At 44.2% G+C, this 21,840-nt stretch overlaps 2 protein-coding genes across 4 annotated transcripts in view; both read left to right on the top strand.

Annotated features, from left to right (window-relative positions):
* LOC110521086 (phospholipase DDHD1) overlaps positions 1–14,965 on the top strand; it is a 17,599-nt gene extending 2,634 nt beyond the window's left edge. For both annotated transcript variants that reach the window (XM_036976144.2, XM_036976145.2), the window contains exons 3-13: positions 642–770; positions 2,964–3,111; positions 3,721–3,830; positions 5,694–5,800; positions 5,930–6,189; positions 6,352–6,430; positions 6,541–6,690; positions 6,954–7,018; positions 7,201–7,382; positions 9,161–9,409; positions 10,765–14,965. In XM_036976144.2, the coding sequence (XP_036832039.1) occupies positions 642–770; positions 2,964–3,111; positions 3,721–3,830; positions 5,694–5,800; positions 5,930–6,189; positions 6,352–6,430; positions 6,541–6,690; positions 6,954–7,018; positions 7,201–7,382; positions 9,161–9,409; positions 10,765–10,949 (1,664 nt within the window). In that variant the 3' untranslated portion in view covers positions 10,950–14,965. The remainder of the gene's footprint in view (positions 1–641; positions 771–2,963; positions 3,112–3,720; positions 3,831–5,693; positions 5,801–5,929; positions 6,190–6,351; positions 6,431–6,540; positions 6,691–6,953; positions 7,019–7,200; positions 7,383–9,160; positions 9,410–10,764) is intronic.
* Positions 14,936–21,840, top strand: LOC110522538 (syntaxin-binding protein 6). 2 transcript variants are annotated; one of them, XM_021600988.3, is made up of 7 exons: positions 14,936–15,735; positions 16,389–16,548; positions 17,338–17,468; positions 17,823–18,147; positions 18,444–18,542; positions 19,180–19,352; positions 19,860–21,840. In XM_021600988.3, exons 2-7 carry the CDS (start codon positions 16,395–16,397, stop codon positions 19,881–19,883), a joined length of 906 nt encoding a protein of 301 aa, XP_021456663.3. In that variant the 5' UTR covers positions 14,936–15,735; positions 16,389–16,394; the 3' UTR covers positions 19,884–21,840. The 2 variants fall into 2 exon arrangements, with proteins under 2 accessions (XP_021456663.3, XP_021456665.3); XM_021600990.3 differs by having other exon boundaries at positions 14,969–15,735; positions 19,183–19,352.

The following is a 21,840-nucleotide window of genomic DNA, read 5'->3' as shown; positions in this document are numbered from 1 at the left end:
AGGATACGCCGTAGGAACATGGCAGATTGACGACGTTCATTAGGATACGCCGTAGGAACATGGCAGATTGACGACGTTCATTAGGATACGCCGTAGGAACATGGCAGATTTACGACGTTCATTAGGATACGCCGTAGGAACATGGCAGATTGACGACGTTCATTAGGATACGCCGTAGGAACATGGCAGATTGACGACGTTCATTAGGATACGCCGTAGGAACATGGCAGATTGACGACGTTCATTAGGATACGCCGTAGGAACATGGCAGATTGACAACGTTCATTAGGATACGCCGTAGGAACATGGCAGATTGACGACGTTCATTAGGATACGCCGTAGGAACATGGCAGATTGACGACGTTCATTAGGATACGCCGTAGGAACATGGCAGATTGACGACGTTCATTAGGATACGCCGTAGGAACATGTTTTAAAGCAGAAAAGAAAATCAAGCAATTCTTATTGGACAAGTTCATATCTGTTTGGGACCATTTTCTCCCATGTAGTAACTACTGAACACGACTACTGTTTAAGTGCGTGCAAGTGGGACTTCTCCAAACGTCACCGGAGACTTAATTCACATGAACGGAATGAAGTCAATAGGTCTGTGTTAATTACTGTTCCTCGTCTTCCTCCAGCAATCCACAGTTTGAAACTGAGCCGAAGCCATGTGGACTGGCACAGTGTGGACGAGGTGTATCTCTACAGTGATGCCACCACCTCCAAGATCGCACGCACTGTCACCCAGAGACTGGGCTTCTCCAAAGGTTTGTATCCCCACTTACATGAATTAGGAATCCTCTGTGTGTCACTGCCTACAATATGGTGTGTAACACCTTACTTAAAAGCTGCAGGTACGATGCATCCTATTATGGTTCTAATGTATTGTAAGACTTTTCATAAGCATGTATGAACCCCTTGTAATGTCTCATCATCTCATAATGATCCCGACTAAGAACTAGCAGTCTTTTGTGGGATTTGCTCAAATACTTTGTTTTGGTACTCTACATAACTGTACAGTTACAGTAGGCTAATCAAGCTCAAGTTTTTATTTATACTAATATGGCGTTCAATACAAAGTGACATCCATGCGCAACAACAACAACAACATCTGAAATAGATAGGATGACAACAACAAAACGTGTAAAAACATCCAGCAATTTATTGAATGACTCATTAATGAGCAGAGAATGGGTGATCTTTTGTACCATTCAGTTGTCAACTCTGGTATAATGTTGTCAGTTAGTTTTCTCCAGCGGGTCTTCCTGCCCTTCCCTGTTTCCCTGTACTCTTGTACAGTGCCTTGCGAAAGTATTCGGTCCCCTTGAACTTTGCGACCTTTTGACACATTTCAGGCTTCAAACATAAAGATATAAAACTGTATTTTTTTGTGAAGAATCAACAACAAGTGGGACACAATCATGAAGTGGAACGACATTTATTGGATATTTCAAACTTTTTTAACAAATCAAAAACTGAAAAATTGGGCGTGCAAAATTATTCAGCCCCCTTAAGTTAATACTTTGTAGCGCCACCTTTTGCTGCGATTACAGCTGTAAGTCGCTTGGGGTATGTCTCTATCAGTTTTGCACATCGAGAGACTGACATTTTTTCCCATTCCTCCTTGCAAAACAGCTCGAGCTCAGTGAGGTTGGATGGAGAGCATTTGTGAACAGCAGTTTTCAGTTCTTTCCACAGATTCTCGATTGGATTCAGGTCTGGACTTTGACTTGGCCATTCTAACACCTGGATATGTTTATTTTTGAACCATTCCATTGTAGATTTTGCTTTATGTTTTGGAACATTGTCTTGTTGGAAGACAAATCTCCGTCCCAGTCTCAGGTCTTTTGCAGACTCCATCAGGTTTTCTTCCAGAATGGTCCTGTATTTGGCTCCATCCATCTTCCCATCAATTTTAACCATCTTCCCTGTCCCTGCTGAAGAAAAGCAGGCCCAAACCATGATGCTGCCACCACCATGTTTGACAGTAGGGATGGTGTGTTCAGGGTGATGAGCTGTGTTGCTTTTACGCCAAACATAACGTTTTGCATTGTTGCCAAAAAGTTCAATTTTGGTTTAATCTGACCAGAGCACCTTCTTCCACATGTTTGGTGTGTCTCCCAGGTGGCTTGTGGCAAACTTTAAACAACACTTTTTATGGATATCTTTAAGAAATGGCTTTCTTCTTGCCACTCTTCCATAAAGGCCAGATTTGTGCAATATACGACTGATTGTTGTCCTATGGACAGAGTCTCCCACCTCAGCTGTAGATCTCTGCAGTTCATCCAGAGTGATCATGGGCCTCTTGGCTGCATCTCTGATCAGTCTTCTCCTTGTATGAGCTGAAAGTTTAGAGGGACGGCCAGGTCTTGGTAGATTTGCAGTGGTCTGATACTCCTTCCATTTCAATATTATCGCTTGCACAGTGCTCCTTGGGATGTTCAAAGCTTGGGAAATCTTTTTGTATCCAAATCCGGCTTTAAACTTCTTCACAACAGTATCTCGGACCTGCCTGGTGTGTTCCTTGTTCTTCATGATGCTCTCTGCGCTTTTAACGGACCTCTGAGACTATCACAGTGCAGGTGCATTTATACGGAGACTTGATTACACACAGGTGGATTGTATTTATCATCATTAGTCATTTAGGTCAACATTGGATCATTCAGAGATCCTCACTGAACTTCTGGAGAGAGTTTGCTGCACTGAAAGTAAAGGGGCTGAATAATTTTGCACGCCCAATTTTTCAGTTTTTGATTTGTTAAAAAAGTTTGAAATATCCAATAAATGTTGTTCCACTTCATGATTGTGTCCCACTTGTTGTTGATTCTTCACAAAAAAATACAGTTTATATCTTTATGTTTGAAGCCTGAAATGTGGCAAAAGGTCGCAAAGTTCAAGGGGACCGAATACTTTCGCAAGGCACTGTATATGGTAAAAGAGCTGGTTTAATTCCTCCTCAGCTGGCAGTAGTGGGACGCGTCTCCATCGGGGCTATGTGGAAGAGGCAGCGCCCGAGGACACCCCGCCCGAAACAACACACATCGTCTTTGTGGTGCACGGGATTGGCCAGAAGATGGACCAGGGCCGCATCATCAGGAACACAAGCATGTGAGTTACAGGAACAAGGAACTCAGTGACGATATGGTATAAAACTCTCTCAGACCCTGTCAACGGGTGTTATACAATCTAATATGTTTATAATATAGTCATATTATGGGGAAAGTGAGCAGAGTATGAGAAAGTATACCAAACATTGGAGGACTAAATCTAAGGTTCTCACAGAACCATTGTTAATGAGCAACTATTATCACCTACAGCACCAGTCAAACATTTGGACACACCTACTCATTCAAGGCTTTTCTTAATTTTGACTATTTTCTACATTGTAGAATAATAGTGAAGACATCAAAACTGTGAAATAACACATATGGAATCATGTAGTAACCGAAAAAGTGTTCAACAAATCAAAATATATTTTATATTTGAGATTCTTCAAAGTAGCCATCCTTTTCCTTGATGACAGCTTTGCACACTCTTGGCATTCTGTCAACCTGCTTCATGTGGTAGTCACAAACTGTATGTTTAGCATTTTGATGCATTAGTAATGCATGTATAATGCTTCACAAAGTGGGTATTCATAGGAAATATTACCAAATATTCTTGGAGATGTATGTTTTCTTAATGTGGATCTGTGTCTGTGCCATTACTCTTCTATAGGATGAGGGAGGCTGCTAGAAAGATGGAGGAGAAGCATTTCTCAGATCGTTCCACAGGACACGTGGAGTTCCTTCCTGTGGAGTGGAGGTCCAAACTGTGCCTGGATGGAGGTATGTGTGGCCACACCCACTTTGTGACCTATTGAACTTCTATGTGGTCAAAACGTTGTCTGTGGTAGCATAGATTGAACTCCTATGTGGTCAAAACGTTGTCTGTGGTAGCATAGATTGAACACCTAAGTGGTGGAAACGTTGTCTGTGGTAGCATAGATTGAACACCTAAGTGGTGGAAATGTTGTCTGTGGTAGCATAGATTGAACACCTAAGTGGTGGAAATGTTGTCTGTGGTAGCATAGATTGAACTCCTAAGTGGTGGAAACGTTGTTTGTGGTAGCATAGATTGAACACCTACGTTTCGGAAACATTGTCTGTGGTAGCATAGATTGAACACCTACGTTTTGGAAACGTTGTCTGTGGTAGCATAGATTGAACACCTACGTTTCGGAAACGTTGTCTGTGGTAGCATAGATTGAACACCTACGTTTTGGAAACGTTGTCTGTGGTAGCATAGATTGAACACCTACGTTTTGGAAACGTTGTCTGTGGTAGCATAGATTGAACACCTACGTTTTGGAAACGTTGTCTGTGGTAGCATAGATTGAACACCTACGTTTTGGAAACGTTGTCTGTGGTAGCATAGATTGAACACCTACGTTTTGGAAACGTTGTCTGTGGTAGCATAGATTGAACACCTACGTTTTGGAAACATTGTCTGTGGTAGCATAGATTGAACACCTACGTTTTGGAAACGTTGTCTGTGGTAGCATAGATTGAACACCTACGTTTTGGAAACGTTGTCTGTGGTAGCATAGATTGAACACCTACGTTTTGGAAACGTTGTCTGTGGTAGCATAGATTGAACACCTACGTTTTGGAAACGTTGTCTGTGGTAGCATAGATTGAACACCTACGTTTTGGAAACGTTGTCTGTGGTAGCATAGATTGAACACCTACGTTTTGGAAACATTGTCTGTGGTAGCATAGATTGAACACCTACGTTTTGGAAACGTTGTCTGTGGTAGCATAGATTGAACACCTACGTTTTGGAAACGTTGTCTGTGGTAGCATAGATTGAACACCTACGTTTTGGAAACGTTGTCTGTGGTAGCATAGATTGAACACCTACGTTTTGGAAACATTGTCTGTGGTAGCATAGATTGAACACCTACGTTTTGGAAACATTGTCTGTGGTAGCATAGATTTTTTTTTTCTTTTTTTTTTTTCTACTGTGTTATTGACTTGTTTGTTGTTTACTCCATGTGTAACTCTGTGTTGTCTGTTCACACTGCTATGCTTTATCTTGGCCAGGTCGCAGTTGCAAATGAGAACATGTTCTCAACTAGCTTACCTGGTTAAATAAAGGAGAAATGAAAAAAAAAATGAACACCTAAGTGGTGGAAATGTTGTCTGTGGTAGCATAGATTGAACACCTAAGTGGTGGAAACGTTGTCTGTGGTAGCATAGATTGAACACCTAAGTGGTGGAAACGTTGTCTGTGGTAGCATAGATTGAACACCTAAGTGGTGGAAACGTCTGTGGTAGCATAGATTGAACACCTAAGTGGTGGAAACGTTGTCTGTGGTAGCATAGATTGCAGGGTGTGGTGTCTGTTTTTATCATGTGAGTAACATTGTATGTGCTTGTGTAATATTTTTCCACATCTACTTTAGACCTCACTTGCAATTTGTTCTAAGAGGTAAATGCAGTAACAGCTGTTGTTGTGTAATGAAGACAAACAACTTAACCTGTGAACCCACTGGTCTGTTTGTGCTTTAGCCTTATGACAACAATAAAACAGTTGTTTACTGTACATGCTGTATTGGACTGGGCTTTTCACCAGACGGGTTGAAATGTGTTCTTTGTTGATGACTTTGTGTGTGTGTGTGTGTGTGTGTGTGTGTGTGATGGTTGTAGACACAGTGGACTCCATCACTCCAGACAAGGTTCGTGGACTCAGGGATATGCTCAACAGCAGTGCCATGGACATCATGTACTACACCAGCCCTCTGTACAGAGACGAGGTGAGATCCTCACACACACATATACACACAAACACACACACTTATCATGTGTTGCATTGAACAGTCCCACACAGAAAGCACTCTCAGCCACACACAAAATGTAATTGGTCCCACTGTTTGTCTCTGTAGATCACTAAGGGTTTAACTCAGGAGCTGAATCGTCTCTACAGCCTCTTCTGCATGCGGAACCCTGAGTTTGGGGAGAGTGGCAAGGTGTCCATCGTGTCCCACTCCCTGGGTTGTGTCATAACCTTCGACATCATGACAGGCTGGGATCCGGTACGCTTCCATCATGAAGAACTATGGGCCGACCCCGAGGAGATGCAAGAGCGCTGGCCAAGCTGTCAGGGGCGTCAACTACAAGAGGAGATGAGACTCACACGACTCAGGTCGGTAGACACTCACTAGCCAGGGTCATATTCATTAGGCACCAAATGGATGAACACGACACCGTGGTCACCCAGTCGACCACTGTAAGTTGTCCCCAGTGTTAAATGTTTATGTTAATTTATAGTTGTGTGATAATGTTGTGTTGCATTCATGTCTAAAAGGTTACGAGATTTGGAAAATCAGTTTGCTGGGTTGCAATCCCCGTCATCTGAAGGTTCTTCTTCAGCCTTGAAATTTAAGGTGACATATTCTTTATTCCATTCCTTCTCATTGTCGTGACAGACCTCCTGAGCTGGGAAGGAACCCTTTGTCATCCTCTGATGTTCTCTGCGCCGTTTATTTGCCTCTAGGTGGAGAACTTTTTCTGCATGGGTTCTCCCCTTGCCGTGTTCTTGGCGTTACGAGGGATCCGACCGGGGAACAACGTGACTCAGGATCACATCTTACCCAAATCCATCTGCCAACGTCTCTTCAACGTCTTTCATCCTACCGACCCTGTGGTGAGCCAACCAACTGAACCAGACAGTAGAGTCATTCAGTCATGCAGTCAGTCACTGATGGGGTACTGTAATATACTGTACCTATAAAGGATTGGAAGGTGAAAGGGGAAGAGCTTGGTAGAGGCTCAGCTGCCATTTCCGCCTCCAGAATCACATCAAGCGGCTAGCTAGCTAGCGCAGCAAGATTTGGTTCTGGGTTCCAGTATCGAGATTGCTGACGGCATGATGGATGTGCTTAATGATGCCTATGGCTGTATTTTCAGGCTTACCGATTGGAGCCGCTGATCTTAAAGAACTACAGTAACATTTCACCTGTCCAAATACACTGGTGAGTAGTGGATTTAATATGTTATTTTGAATATACTAGTTCACAGTCAGCACACACACACACACACAGATTGGGAACAGCAAATAATCGGTGGCAGAGCAGCACCCCTGGAGCAGTGTTGTATGAATCAGGAATTTCCATGTTTGTGAATGACATGTATATATTGTGACCGGGTTGTACAGGTATAACACATGTAGTCCGACACCGTACGACCAGATCCGTCCCACGCTGCTCAACCCTGCACTGAAGGAGAGAGCATCCATCTCGGACACGGAGAGCCTCCCCAGCCCCTGTACCTCCCCCCCTCAGACCCGAAGACACTACGGAGAGTCCATCACAAATCTGGGGAAAGCCAGCATTATGGGTGAGAGAGGGGGCTGGAGAGAGAGGGGGGAGGAAGGGAGAGACATGAGGACTTTCTGTGACAGGTTCTTTATTTTTATCTCCTTGCTATTTAGACTTTACTGTTTGTTTACCTCGTTGTTGTTTTTTATTTTGGACTCCTGAAATCGCCTTCTTTTGTTAGGTCATAGTGGAGAGAGTGGGCTGTTAGGTGATAGTGGAGAGAGTGGGCTGTTAGGTGATAGTGGAGAGAGTGGGCTGTTAGGTGATAGTGGAGAGAGTGGGCTGTTAGGTCGTAGTGGAGAGAGTGGGCTGTTAGGTCGTAGTGGAGAGAGTGGGCTGTTAGGTCGTAGTGGAGAGAGTGGGCTGTTAGGTTGTAGTGGAGAGAGTGGGCTGTTAGGTTGTAGTGGAGAGAGTGGGCTGTTAGGTTGTAGTGGAGAGAGTGGGCTGTTGTGTAGTGGAGAGAGTAGGCTGTTTGGGTTCAGTCAAGGACAGACCCACCCACATACACAAAAGTATGTGAACACACCTTCAAATTAATGGATTCGGCTATTTCAGCCACACCCGTTGTTGACAGGTGTATTATATCGCGCACACATCCATGCAATCTCCATAGACAAACACTGGCAGTAGAATGGCCTTACTGAAGAGCTCAGTGACTTTCATCGTGGCACCGTCATAGGATGCCACCTTTCCAACAAGTCAGTTCGTCAAATTTCTGCCCTGCTAGAGCTGCCCCAGTCAACTGTAAATGCTGTCATTGTGAAGTGGAAATGTCTAGGAGCAACAAAGGCTCCGCCTCGGGCCCACTGAGTGTTGAAGAGCGTAGTGCGTAAAAATTGTCTGTCCTCGGGTGCAAAGCCTGCCACCATTGAACTCTGGAGCAGTGGAAACGCGTTCTCTGGAGTGATGAATCACGCTTTACCATCTGGCAGTCCGACGGACTAATCTAGGTTTGGCGGATGCCAGACCATTTCTGTGCTTCCAACTTTGTGGCAACAGTTTGGGTAAGGCCTTTTCCTTTTCAGCATGACAAAGCCCCTGTGCACAAAGCGAGGTCCTTACAGAAATGGTTTGTCCATCGGTGTGGAACAACTAGACTGGCCTGCACAGAGCCCTCACCTCAACCCCATTGAACACCTTTGGGATGAATTGGAATGCCGACTGCAAACCAGGCCTATTCGCCCAACATCAGTGCCCGACCTCACTAATGCTCTTGTGGCTGAATGGAAGCAAGTCCTCACAGAAATGTTCCAACATCTAGTGGAAAGCCTCCCCAGAAGAGTCAAGGCTTTTATAGCAGTCAAGCGGGGGACAGACTCCATATTAATGCCCAGGAGTTCAGAATGAGATGTTCGACGAGCAGGTGTATATATGTCATTTTGTGGAAAGATGTAATTTGATCTCGCTGAAACAGAAGTAGCTTGCATAGCTGAATCACTGTCCAGAAAACACAGCCTCAACAAGTCAAGGGAGAGCAATTAAGTCTTATCACAGGGATTGACACTAGAAGACCTCTGATTCCTTATATTTCCTTTATTCAGTATTAGATCATATTTTTTTAAAGAACACTTTGCAGTGTAGGACCAAATCTAAGGTAATTATTTGTAAATGCGTGGGTGTGCTATGGACAATTTAAATGTTGTGTTTTCCTGCCTATATCTGTGAGGACACATTAGTTGATTGATATGTGCTGTCCTGTGCTGTGCTGCTCAATGTGATTGTGTGTGCGTGTTCGTGTGTTTGTATGTGTGTGTGTCTGTCTGTCTTTGAGTTTCGCTGTGTTCTCCATGTCGGCAGGTGCGGCCAGTCTCGGGAAAGGCATTGGCGGGATCTTCTTCTCCCGCTTCTCACGCTCAAGTGGTCAGGTGGGCAACGTGGAGGAGGAGCCTTCCGATTCAGAGGGCGGGGTCTTGGAGGTGGATAATGCCATATCAGGAGAGGAGGGTGTGGCTACGGAGTTAGAGAAGTTACCTGTAGTAGAGGAGACAAGGGAAATAGAGTCCTCCATATCTCGGTCCACCTCGGCTATCCTGGACAACACCACATGTACGTATCAGGGATGGAAATCAAGCTAGCCCGTGGCTAGTACTTTTCAGAGCAGGCTAGTAGAAAATGTGTCCAACTAGCCCAACGGTTAATGAAATGTTGTCTTTTCAATTATCGCATGGCACAGATTTTGGACCTGGGCTGGTAAAAATTGCAGTCTATTAGCCTGGCTGGTCAGTGCCCAAGGTCCTTAAAGACACACTTTGGCAACTACTAAGTATTTTTTAAACGTCCTGCTTTGGGCTGGATGTGTCAATGTGTAGTTCATACTGTACATGCATCATCTATGAGCAGAATTACTGTCTTACCTCAATTAGCCACAAAGTGCTTTAACAGTAACCCGGCAATACAACCAAGAAGCCAGAGCACAGTGGCCCGGAAAACCTCCTTGGAATGAAGACATCTAGAAACTCTGCCCTGTAACATAACCAAACCTGTATCATAATGAGGAAATGTAGAAACTCTGCCCTGTAACATAACCAAACCTGTATCATCATGAGGAAATGTAGAAACTCTGCCCTGTAACATAACCAAACCTGTATCATCATGAGGAAATGTAGAAACTCTGCCCTGTAACATAACCAAACCTGTATCATAATGAGGAAATGTAGAAACTCTGCCCTGTAACATAACCAAACCTGTATCATCATGAGGAAATGTAGAAACTCTGCCCTGTAACATAACCAAACCTGTATCATAATGAGGAAATGTAGAAACTCTGCCCTGTAACATAACCAAACCTGTATCATCATGAGGAAATGTAGAAACTCTGCCCTGTAACATAACCAAACCTGTATCATCATGAGGAAATGTAGAAACTCTGCCCTGTAACATAACCAAACCTGTATCATCATGAGGAAATGTAGAAACTCTGCCCTGTAACATAACCAAACCTGTATCATAATGAGGAAATGTAGAAACTCTGCCCTGTAACATAACCAAACCTGTATCATCATGAGGAAATGTAGAAACTCTGCCCTGTAACATAACCAAACCTGTATCATCATGAGGAAATGTAGAAACTCTGCCCTGTAACATAACCAAACCTGTATCATCATGAGGAAATGTAGAAACTCTGCCCTGTAACATAACCAAACCTGTATCATCATGAGGAAATGTAGAAACTCTGCCCTGTAACACAACCAAAAGTACAAACTCAAGCTAAATCAAGTGTTAGTATATAAAGTGTTTGAAAAACCCAGGTATGCTCTGTCATATTGTTATGGGAAACCAGCAGTGAACTTTACTATGATCTATGTCCTTTTCCTATTCTCTTTTCTAATTCTGTTTGGTTACAGTATCTATGGCTAGTATTACAAGTGTGTGTTTTAACTCTGTCTTTCTTTGTGTTACAGTGGAGTTGGAGAGGCGCATTGACTTTGAGCTGCGAGAAGGCATGGTGGAGAGCCGCTATTGGTCGGCGGTGACCTCGCACACAGCCTATTGGTGTTCACACGACGTGGCACTGTTTCTTCTCACCTTCATGTATAGACAGGGGTATCCCACTCAGCTCTCTGAGGATAACCCAGAGTTATCCTAACCCACAGCCAAAACACACACACACACACACACAGAGAGAGAGAGACACACACACACACACACACACACAGAGACATAGACACACACACACACACACAGAGAGAGAGAGACACACACACACAGAGACACGCACACACACAGAGGGAGACACACACACTATTTTTCCCTTTCCCTCAACACATGTAATAGTATCCCAGTGTACACACAAAGATTTGCGACCAGACCGATTAGACATAACTGTGTATCAGAGACCACTTCACAGCCTGTGGCCAGCCTGTGGTCATCCCGTCAATGACCGTACCCTTTACCCTATGGTCCTAATAGTGACTGTTCCTCATATACCCACCCTGTGGGTTTATTGAAGACTTTACCCCCCAGGCACGCACCAACCTCAGCGAAGACTGTTCCTCTTTCCTGTGACTAAATGATGCCTCTAGGACCAAGCATCTGTCAGTGTTCATTATCTTGGACTTGGCATTGACTGTGTTGGTGTCGGACACAGCTTTGAGTGGGTTTGTGTGACTCCTGAAACTGTAGCCATGCCTCTAGCCCAACCTCTCCTCTCACAACTCCCAGCATCAACACTCATTTAGATGTTTAGCCTGTTGAGAGCGTTACATCCAAATCCATCCCTCAGAACATTGAAACCCATTTGGTTTCATTTGATTTCAACCCGTTAGGTGGATCAAAGTGGATTGTTGCAGAAGGTTTGAAGTAGCCTGGTTAAACATAGTTTTTTTCCGTTCAGTCTGGTTTGACCAGGCTAGGGTTAATGCTGCTTGGATGAGGTCATTGGACCCGAGCATGTGGTAGAGTAAATAGAATGTAGCTCTATAGACTACCTGTACTGCTAGGATGATGATATGTTGAGGTACCATGTTTACACTAACTAACTAACTGAACATTTCTATAAGGGATGATGGAAAGATGCTTATGTTGAGTAGACAACTTGAGCAAAGTTGCCAAATACAGTTATTTGCTTATGTCTCATAACCTAATGGCAGGTTCGGTCGCTTGGCTGATCCATCCATCAGAAGACCACAGAATTGTTTTAGTTCTGCTGTGAATTGTCTTGATCCAACAGAGCACTACTATATCCGTTTGTACTACTAACGCTGACATGTTGCACATAACGCAGTAACTTTCTAGTCAGGCAACAAACAGACAACATATCAGTAAAACAAGAGGAACACAGGCATGAAGGACCCATGCAACATGTTTTATTTACATCCAAGTAACTAAAGAGAGTTGCATTGGAGAGGACAGGACAATAAACTGTACTAATACAATATACTTTATTAGAATCAATAATGATGTGGGTCAAAATGAAAACATAGCATGCGGTATGTACATAGACAGGGAGGAATATGCTTTGCTTGGGCTCCAGAGTGGAGCAGCGTTCTAAGGCAATGCATCTCAAGACCTGACACTACAGTCCCTGGTTTGAATCCAGGCTGAATCACATCCGGCCGTGATTGAGTCCCCATAGGGTGCCGCACAATTGGCCCAGCGTTGTCCGGGTTTGGCCGTCATTGTAAATAAGAATTTGTTATTAACTGACTTGCCTAGTTAAATAAAGGTTTAAAACATGTCTTGCTGTTAGTGAGGGATTACAGCACGCAGGCTCATTTGTTAAAAGCTTTTAGCAAAGTAATTACACTAACATCGAATGACATCACTTACATCAGATCTCTGCCAGAATAAAGCTTGCCATCAGGAGTTTTTTTTTTTTATATGATTTGTGTAAACACAGCAGAGTTTTTTTTTTTTAAACACAGTATCTGTTAGGATGACTTTTTACTGTCTTGTGAATGTTAGCTATTTCATTTCTCCTCAGATGTGTTTGAACGCCTCCCTTGTTAGATCAGACTGTCAGATTCCTTGGTATTCTACTCTGTCACCCCCATGCCTTTGCTCTAACACCTGGTTCCCACTATAGGGCCGATCCAAATCAAACTGTGCTGGCACAGATATTTTATTTTCACATTGTCCTTTCTAGCATGGTTCTAACAGCTATGGCGGATGCATAACCAGACCAGGCCAGTACAACACAGCATAGTTTAGTTCTGTAGTATGAAAGGGTATTGAGAAACCTCTTAGTGAGTCTTACCCATGGTTCTCTCCTTGGTTCGGCATAGCCTTGTTTACATGTTGTCCCACTGGGCACAGACGTCAATTCAACGTCTATTCCACGTTGGTTCAACGTAATTTCATTGAAATGCCATGGTAACAACATTGATTCAACCAGTGTGTGCCCAGTGGGATGTTGTCACTGTTACACTTATAGAGATGATAGGTTCATCGTCCTTAGGATACAATTCACCCATTCATGTGCCATAACGTGTAAGTGACATCGATGTCTTCTCTTAATTTCGCATAGAGTTGTAATTGAAGACAAAATGAAGTACTGTACCCTAGGGAACAGTGGCGGCTGCTGAGGGGACGGCTTATAACGGATGGAACGGAGCAAATGGAATGGCTTAATCACATGGAAACCATTTGATACCATTCCACCAATTCCGCTACAGCCATTACCACGAGCCTGTCCCCCTTCATCCATTACCACGAGCCCGTCCCCCTTCACCCATTACCACGAGCCCGTCCCCCTTCACCCATTACCACGAGCCCGTCCCCCTTCATCCATTACCACGAGCCCGTCCCCCTTCATCCATTACCACGAGCCCGTCCCCCTTCATCCATTACCACGAGCCCGTCCCCCTTCATCCATTACCACGAGCCCGTCCCCCTTCATCCATTACCACGAGCCCGTCCCCCTTCATCCATTACCACGAGCCCGTCCCCCTTCATCCATTACCACGAGCCCGTCCCCCTTCATCCATTACCACGAGCCCGTCCCCCTTCATCCATTACCACGAGCCTGTCCCCCTTCATCCATTACCACGAGCCTGTCCGCCTTCATCCATTACCACGAGCCCGTCCCCCTTCATCCATTACCACGAGCCTGTCCCCCTTCATCCATTACCACGAGCCCGTCCCCCTTCATCCATTACCACGAGCCCGTCCCCCTTCATCCATTACCACGAGCCCGTCCCCCTTCATCCATTACCACGAGCCCGTCCCCCTTCATCCATTACCACGAGCCCGTCCCCCTTCACCCATTACCACGGGCCCGTCCCCCTTCATCCATTACCACGAGCCTGTCCGCCTTCATCCATTACCACGAGCCCGTCCCCCTTCATCCATTACCACGAGCCCGTCCCCCTTCACCCATTACCACGGGCCCGTCCCCCTTCATCCATTACCACGGGCCCGTCCCCCTTCATCCATTACCACGGGCCCGTCCCCCTTCATCCATTACCACGAGCCCGTCCCTCTTCATCCATTACCACGAGCCCGTCCCTCTTCATCCATTACCACGAGCCCGTCCCCCTTCACCCATTACCACGAGCCCGTCCCCCTTCACCCATTACCACGGGCCCGTCCCCCTTCACCCATTACCACGGGCCCGTCCCCCTTCACCCATTACCACGAGCCCGTCCCCCTTCACCCACTACCACGAGCCCGTCCTCCTTCACCCATTACCACGAGCCCGTCCTCCCCAATTAAGGTGCCACCAACCTCCTGTGCTAAGGAAATGTAATTGTGATTGTGTTGTGGGTCGTCCACCCTTCAGCCATATTCCCTTTTGCCTTCCACCAGAGGACACTATTTTTCTGTCATGTCTCCTCTCCACTCACTGTCTGATCCACTCATGCTCACTCTTTTTTAACGGTCGCCACTTGTTACCACAGCCACAAAGTAAAAAAAGGCATTTTTCTAAAAATGTATCTTCTTAAAATGTGATTCAAAACCTAACCCGAACCACCCTGCTAAACTTATGCCCAAACCTAACCTTAAATTAAGCACATTTTTGTTTTCATACATTTTTACGATAGCCAATTTCGACTTTTGGGCTGTGGTAACTAGTGGAAATTTTTTTTCGTTCCCTCTTCAAATGAATGACGTGGTGCTTAACCTTGGTAAACCATTTGTTTTACATTAAACTATATCTCTACAGCTGTCTGTCTGTGGTCTCCGTGCATTCAACATTAGGCCTACTTTTGAGTAAATAAAGACGAGCCATATCAGTGAGCTTTGGAAATAGTGTCGTGGCAAATTCAACTTTTTAAAGAGGCAATCAGCGGTAACTACATCCTTTTTTAGACTTTTAAATGAATGATATGTACCCACGGATTCTTGAAGAATATAACTTATACAAGTCTCATGAGCTTAGTTCAACTGTCACACTAAAATATAAGCTTGTGTTACTCCAATGTTTGGAAACAAAAAATGGAAACAAACACTATATAGCCTCAAAACATGGTTAAAACAACACTTTTGATGGATCCTTACATGCATAGCTGTCTATGGATTGGAGAGTGAATTAATTTATCCAGCACAATCCCTCATATTTTTACCAAAACAGGAGTGAGGGTGCCGTTGCTATTGTTTTTGCTGCTGATTTCCTGTTTAATGTATTCCTGAGAGAGCAACCTGCAAAGAGTAAGCCTATGAAGAATGATGGTAAACCAAGATTAAAATAATTATTGTATGAGATTCAACCCAATAAATCATTTTCCCCACGTGACTTCTAACTTGTTCAAATGGGATGGTCTCCAGACAGAGTCACCTTCTCCGCAATGCTCTAGAGTAGAAATTTAACTCGGATTGTAAACCTTGTGGCGGTTGATTAGAGGTGGTAGCCTGACAGTTATACAAGCCAGTCGAGTCGTTTGGTAATCAGCCTAGCTGTTTCTGCATCTTGGTGGAGTAAAACAACAAAAAAGGTATTGTATACCATACAACTTTCTTCTCTCTTAGTTGTATGTCGAGGGTTACTAAAGAATAATCGATAAAGCATTTGGGGATTTTGATGATGATGATAAATGTAATCAAATTTAAACGAATAAAAAGGACCCATGACACATTCATTTTAATCAGTTTAATGCGTCTCCCACTCTAACAGGTGTGAAGTTTACCTTTAACTAGCTACAATACAGATTGTTGCACCAGATATAATGTGGTTTAACCGAAGAGTTTTGGTATCCATTACTGGGGGATACAGGATCGGTATTTTTTGGTGTAACACTTTGGCGACACTGTCTTTGTCCTTGATTTATGGAAACACGGGTCTCGTAAGTGGCCCATTGCAGGTGTCGGTTTTGAATGTAGAAAATGTTATTTTAATAAATTCTTGTTTTGCTCCATGAAGAAATCTCTGCGCTACACTAAACACTACCTACCCTGTAACTCCCAGTAATTGAATACAAACAAATCTTTGGTTAAATAACATTATCTGGTGTAACAATCTGTAGCTAACCTTTCACATACGATGTTATTCATTTGGAAGACAATACACTAAGCATGTGACTCACAAGAGTAACATACTCAATATTTTCGTTCATGAATCTGTTTTGTCTATTGGCTATCCTACTCCCAGATCACTATGAATATCCAGTCAGTTATCAACAGGGAAGTGTTTGCCCCCCGGGATGAGAGGATACTAGTGGCTGTGGAGGTTAAGAGGAGAAAAAGGAAAAAGGTTCCCTTTCTGCCCACTGGAGGCAAGGGAGAATATATGACATACATCTGTCTGTCAGGTAGGCTCCTGTAACATATTTCTCTATGACGTACATCTGTCTGTCAGGTAGGCTCCTGTAACATATTTCTCTCAGCTGGGACCATTGTGACTTGAATTTTAAATCCAGGACTTGTTGATCTGCTGTGTGTATATACAACTCTCTTGTTCAGGATTAAAAGGCTACATTGTTTAACCATCTCATGGTGGAATTATCTGACTGGAAGGATGCAGAGGTATTCATTGTGTTGCAGTCAGGACATTGTGATGCTGGCTATCTAATACCACTGAGTCTGACGTTGTCAGAGGACATGGATCCTATAATTGAGCAGGAAGGATCACTTGCATATTATTTAGATGTTCAGTGTCACTCACTCTCCATCCATAGTAGCTATTGTTACTGTGATGAAGTCACCCAGAGTCATGGGCATTCACTGCCCCAGTGTCCCTCGAGGGACTCCTCACCCCGTCCCAATTACACCACAGACAGAAGAGTGACTAGTGTCCTCAGCTGGCACTGCCAGTCTCCCCCATTACAACCCCTCATATCGTTTGAACAAGAGAATCCACTGAAGAAGAATGGGCATTGGCGGTCTGTTTGTTGATCTGTGATGGTGACTGGTCCGGTGTGTGTCCAATGTTTGTAAAAAATAAAATAAACACACGTTTAGTTGTGGAAAGTGAATCCTAAATCTCTTCTTTATATCCTGTCTTCATTGTAGTACTGTGTAGATTTACTTTGCTATTTTTACATTATATGACTGTGCTTTGGTTTCATATTTCTAACCGATGACCCCTCCTAATCCCCCAGTGACCAATAAGAGACCAGCCCAGCTCCTCATCACCAAGGTCAAGCAGTTTGGAGGCTCTGCCCCCTTCACCAGGAGGTCACAGTGGAGCGTGGAGCAGCTCCGCCAGGTCGATGGCATCGACCCCAACAAGGTGACGTCATCATAGAGATGGTATAGATGTGATATTCTGTGTGGTACTGTACTGCCTAGATTCTCTGGAAGCCCTGTATCCATTCATCATCCATTTCCTTCCTCTCGCCTTAGCCCCCTCTGCCATGTTCAGTTTCCCAAAGCAGAATGGATGAGAATCAGTGCGGTTTGGGGGCTAATTAGACTAGTAGAGCCAATCAGGTCTTGATGGATAAAGGGTTGAATTGGGATTGGAGCACCAGGATTCTGACCCATGTGTTTCTGGGCGATTGGTTTGGTCCACTATTCTCCTCTACTGTCTTGTGACCTCTCTATCGTATCCCTCATCTGTATACCCTTCTGTAATCTCCCACAGGACTGCCCAGAGTTTGACCTGGTATTTGACAACGCATTTGACCAATGGGTGGCCAGCTCAGCGGCAGAGAAGTGCATCTTCATCCAGATCATGTACCACGCCTGTCAGACTTACTGGGAGGGCAAGGAGCGGGTCCCTGGTGGCCTGGGTAGCCCAGCTGGAGACCAGCAGAAGGACCAGAGAGCTAGTCCAGGGGCACCGGTTAGCCCAGGATCCCAAGGGGGCCAAAGAGGAAGTCCAGGGGCCCAGGCTAGACGGAAGAGCACAGTGGGTCCCAGGCCCCGCCAGACTGAATTTGTCAACTGTCAGTCCAAACTCACAGGAGGTAAAGGGGTGTGAAAGGAGAAGCGTAGTCTGTCAACAGTCAGTCCCAATTCACTCCCTTCCCCTTGGTCCTAACACTTCCATGTTTGCAGATCGACGTGCATTGACCTAGGGGAAGTGTTAGGGCGCAATATTGACCAGCTATCAGTTTGCATTATTCTGAGACCGTAGGAGTGGTTTATCCTCATGATATGGCATGGACTCCAATTTCCTGTTTGATTCTGTACTGTCTATTTGCCCTATTGATCATGATTATGATACAGCTTTTATCAGTCTCATTGGGTGTCATTCTAACAGATGCCTGCACTGTGAATCTGGTCATCTACCGTTGCAAGGTCTTCTTCAACCGCGTGAAGAAGGTGATGGCTTCAAAACAAAGCAGTCCTCAGGCTGGAGGTAAGGGGACAAAACAACCTTCAATAATATAAGGACAACCCTTAGTGGCAGGCCTATGGTTGTATCCTTTACATTCTCCTTTATAATCCTCTCTCAGGCGATTGTCAATTGTCCTCTGTAACACCTCTCTCCGCTACAGTAGAGAATGGCTCTTCTATGAGGTTGCGGCTAGCTGACTGGCGACTTTGTGTCCAAACCTCCTGCTAAAATAACAAAGGCTAGCCTTGAGTCTGCGGGGTAGGGAGACTGAGAAGAAACGCGGCTCCTCATGGAACCAACTGACGTGTGTGTGTGTGTGTGTGTGGTGTGTGTGGCACAGGGAGAGGTGCCAGGCAGTAGCAGGGCATAGAGATGCAGACCAACAGAAAATGTAGGGCAGTCTCTCTCCTAAGTTGACCAGTCCAGGTGGCATGATCTAGCCCCCCCTACAGATTGTTACCTCTCTCTCGACAAACATTAGTTTAGAGTAAAAGAAAGCAAAGATGGCTAGATTGACATTTTGATTCTGGCTCTTGGATGTTGTAACATAATGTTATACCTGTTTGTTATCCTATCTTTGGTGTGTGTGGTCATGACCAGTTTTTGTCTCTCTGTCTGTCTGTCTCTCTCTCTCTGTTTCTCTGTGTGTGTTGTGCAGCAGGTCACAGAGCAAGTCCCAGTGGACAGCGCCCCCCAGGGGGCAGTATGGCTAGTGTAGTCAAGAGGGCAAGCCAGGCCCTGCAGGAGCGTGGGGAGAGACTGGGCCGTGCCGAGGACAAGACAGTAGACCTGATGCACAAAGCCCAGCAGTTTGCAGACACTGCCCACAAGGTGAGACGTTGCGCTGTTAAATATCAACACCACAGACACACGCTAACACACCACACAGTTGGGCGAAAGTTTGATTTCAGCCTCTGCGTTTGGTCCAGCCATGCTCGTGACGTATGAGCAACTTAACATGTATTATGAAGTGTGTATCATTCCACACTATGCTGTGTAGTTGACCTTGTCTAGAACACCTACCCAATGAGAGAGCCAGAGGGCTACCAACACCCCCATACCGTTAGGTTTTACAGTAATTGTGAGCCAATCAATCCTCATAATAAACTCTTCATTTGGAGAGGAGGCATTATAAGTGTACCAGCGTAACACTCTCATTGATGAGAACATACACAGGTAATTAACTCATTAAATGTTTATGTAATTGGATGACATTGGTCATCTAAAACTATTAGGCCCTAGAATGCTTTAAAGTGGCCCATCAAAGAGAAAATACCTTTTTATTTCAGGGGAAATGAGCTAGAATATGAAAATGATGAGACTTTCTTTCTCCTCTAGCTGGCTCTGAAGTATTCAAACTAGAGGCATCTCTTCCTGTGGGTCTGCTCCTGGAGTCCGTGGCCCTATTTCACCTGTTGATTCTATGGATTGTAACTTCTATACTAATGTTGTGCTGAGGCATAGTTTAGTTGAAACCCAGTGGACGCTGCAATTCCTCTGTGAAGAATCTTATGTTCTGAGAGGAGTGGAGGGTTGTGGTACTTGCTCTTAGGACATTGACTATGTCAAAAGGACATGGAAACCTTTACAGACGGGCAGTGGGGAGGACGTTATGGAGTTAGTTATGGACCTCAGAGTTTAAGAATGACCTTTAACCTCCAGAATGGGACCTGTGGATCACATGACGGTGTCGTTTCATGGCATAGCTAGCTGGTTTACTGGATGGCCACGTTGTCACAATGCTCCCACTGCATGAGTGTACTTGTCTTCCCTGCTTCAGTAGCCTGTGCTCTGATGACGAGGACTTTACATTTTGGGGGTTTCACATGTTTTTAGATATTTTAATATTGGCATATGAATTCTCCGTAAAAAGCTTTTCAGGATTAACGTGTCTTCTCCGCTATGGAAGTATATTTCAATGGTGGTTTTGCTCGTTACATAAATAATTGATCATTTATGACCGTAAACAGGCACAGGCATATAGAGCAGCTGGTGAATGTTTGACTTAGATTGATACTGGAGAATCCATTTTACCCATGGGAGGGGTTACCAATTACATAGTCATTTAATGTTTGAATGGTGTTGAATGTATGTATGTAAGTGGCTGTTTCAGGTTTTTGCCTTAGTTTTGTGTTAGCTGGTGCAGGGGTATGAGGAACACCTGGTGAAATGTTTTTTTTGTTTTCTTTGCATGGTGATGCTTTAGTAAGTATAGTCTTGATTTCTTGGCACTTTCTAAATATGACTATTGTATGGATTCCTATATTGCACAATAATTGGTTTTGCTTTAATTTTTTTCTATTTTTCACTGCTAAATTCCTCCACTACCCTCTCCCTGCTTGCATCATCCATTGATTAGTCACTAATCATTATTCAAACCATTGATTAGTCACTAATCACTATTCCAAATTCAAGTTGATAATCTATCTGATCCTTGTCTATTGTCTTTGTCTAATCATGTGTGAGTCATTGATCCCCGGTCTTGTCACGTATGTGTCGTGTGTTTTTGTCTGTTGCACCATGTGTATCGTAATTACATGTCTCATGACCTTTTAATCTTTAATTGCTGGTTCCGTGTCGGAGACTTGAGTGCAGCCGGTATAATGGTGGGTTTGTGTATGTAGACCAGGACTCTTCTAGGTGAGGTTGTAAGCAAGATATGGAATGTTGACTGAAGGATTGCGTGTGTGAGCATAATCTCGTCCACACAGCCGGCTCTCTATGTGGTAGCAATTGAGCCTGGGGACGAGGTTCATGTGATGACGGTTCAGAAGGCCACTGTCGAGAAGAGACTTCTGAGTTGGTGAGTGATGAGGGTCACAAAGGCTTGTTGTAAGGTTGAGTGCTCTTGCGTAGGCCTGTGGTTGTTGAATTTCTTTCGATACCTAATAGTGTTTTTATTGTACACTAATAAATAAATAAAGCATATCAATTTATCAGCTGGGACAAATCTGTCTTTCAACTACTCGTATCTGAATGATACTTAATTGTGGCAGTTAACTAAGGAGACAAATCCTAAAATGGCACTGCATGCTTTCTGTTGCTATATTACTGTTGGTGATCTGATGAACGATTGGCTAGAATCTAGATGAGTTGATAAGTGCCTAAACTACCTTTTTTTTAAAATATTCTGATCATGGAGTTGAAACCATGAACTGATGTTATTCCTAGAAATGCTGACTATTTAACATAGTCTTAGAACAGTTCTTGAAGCTCTGTTTAGTGTCAATGTTCACATGAGATTTGTACTGTTTTTAATGAGAACTTCAATGACCTTAACACTCCTCTTTTTGACCCAATAAATGAAATGGGACCTGTC

Source organism: Oncorhynchus mykiss, chromosome 4, assembly GCF_057628025.1.
Source record: "Oncorhynchus mykiss isolate SJ-2025 chromosome 4, ASM5762802v1, whole genome shotgun sequence".
Taxonomy (NCBI): Eukaryota; Metazoa; Chordata; class Actinopteri; order Salmoniformes; family Salmonidae; genus Oncorhynchus; species Oncorhynchus mykiss.
Note: the sequence above shows the minus strand (reverse complement) of the source record. Positions and strands in the feature narration are given on the sequence as shown.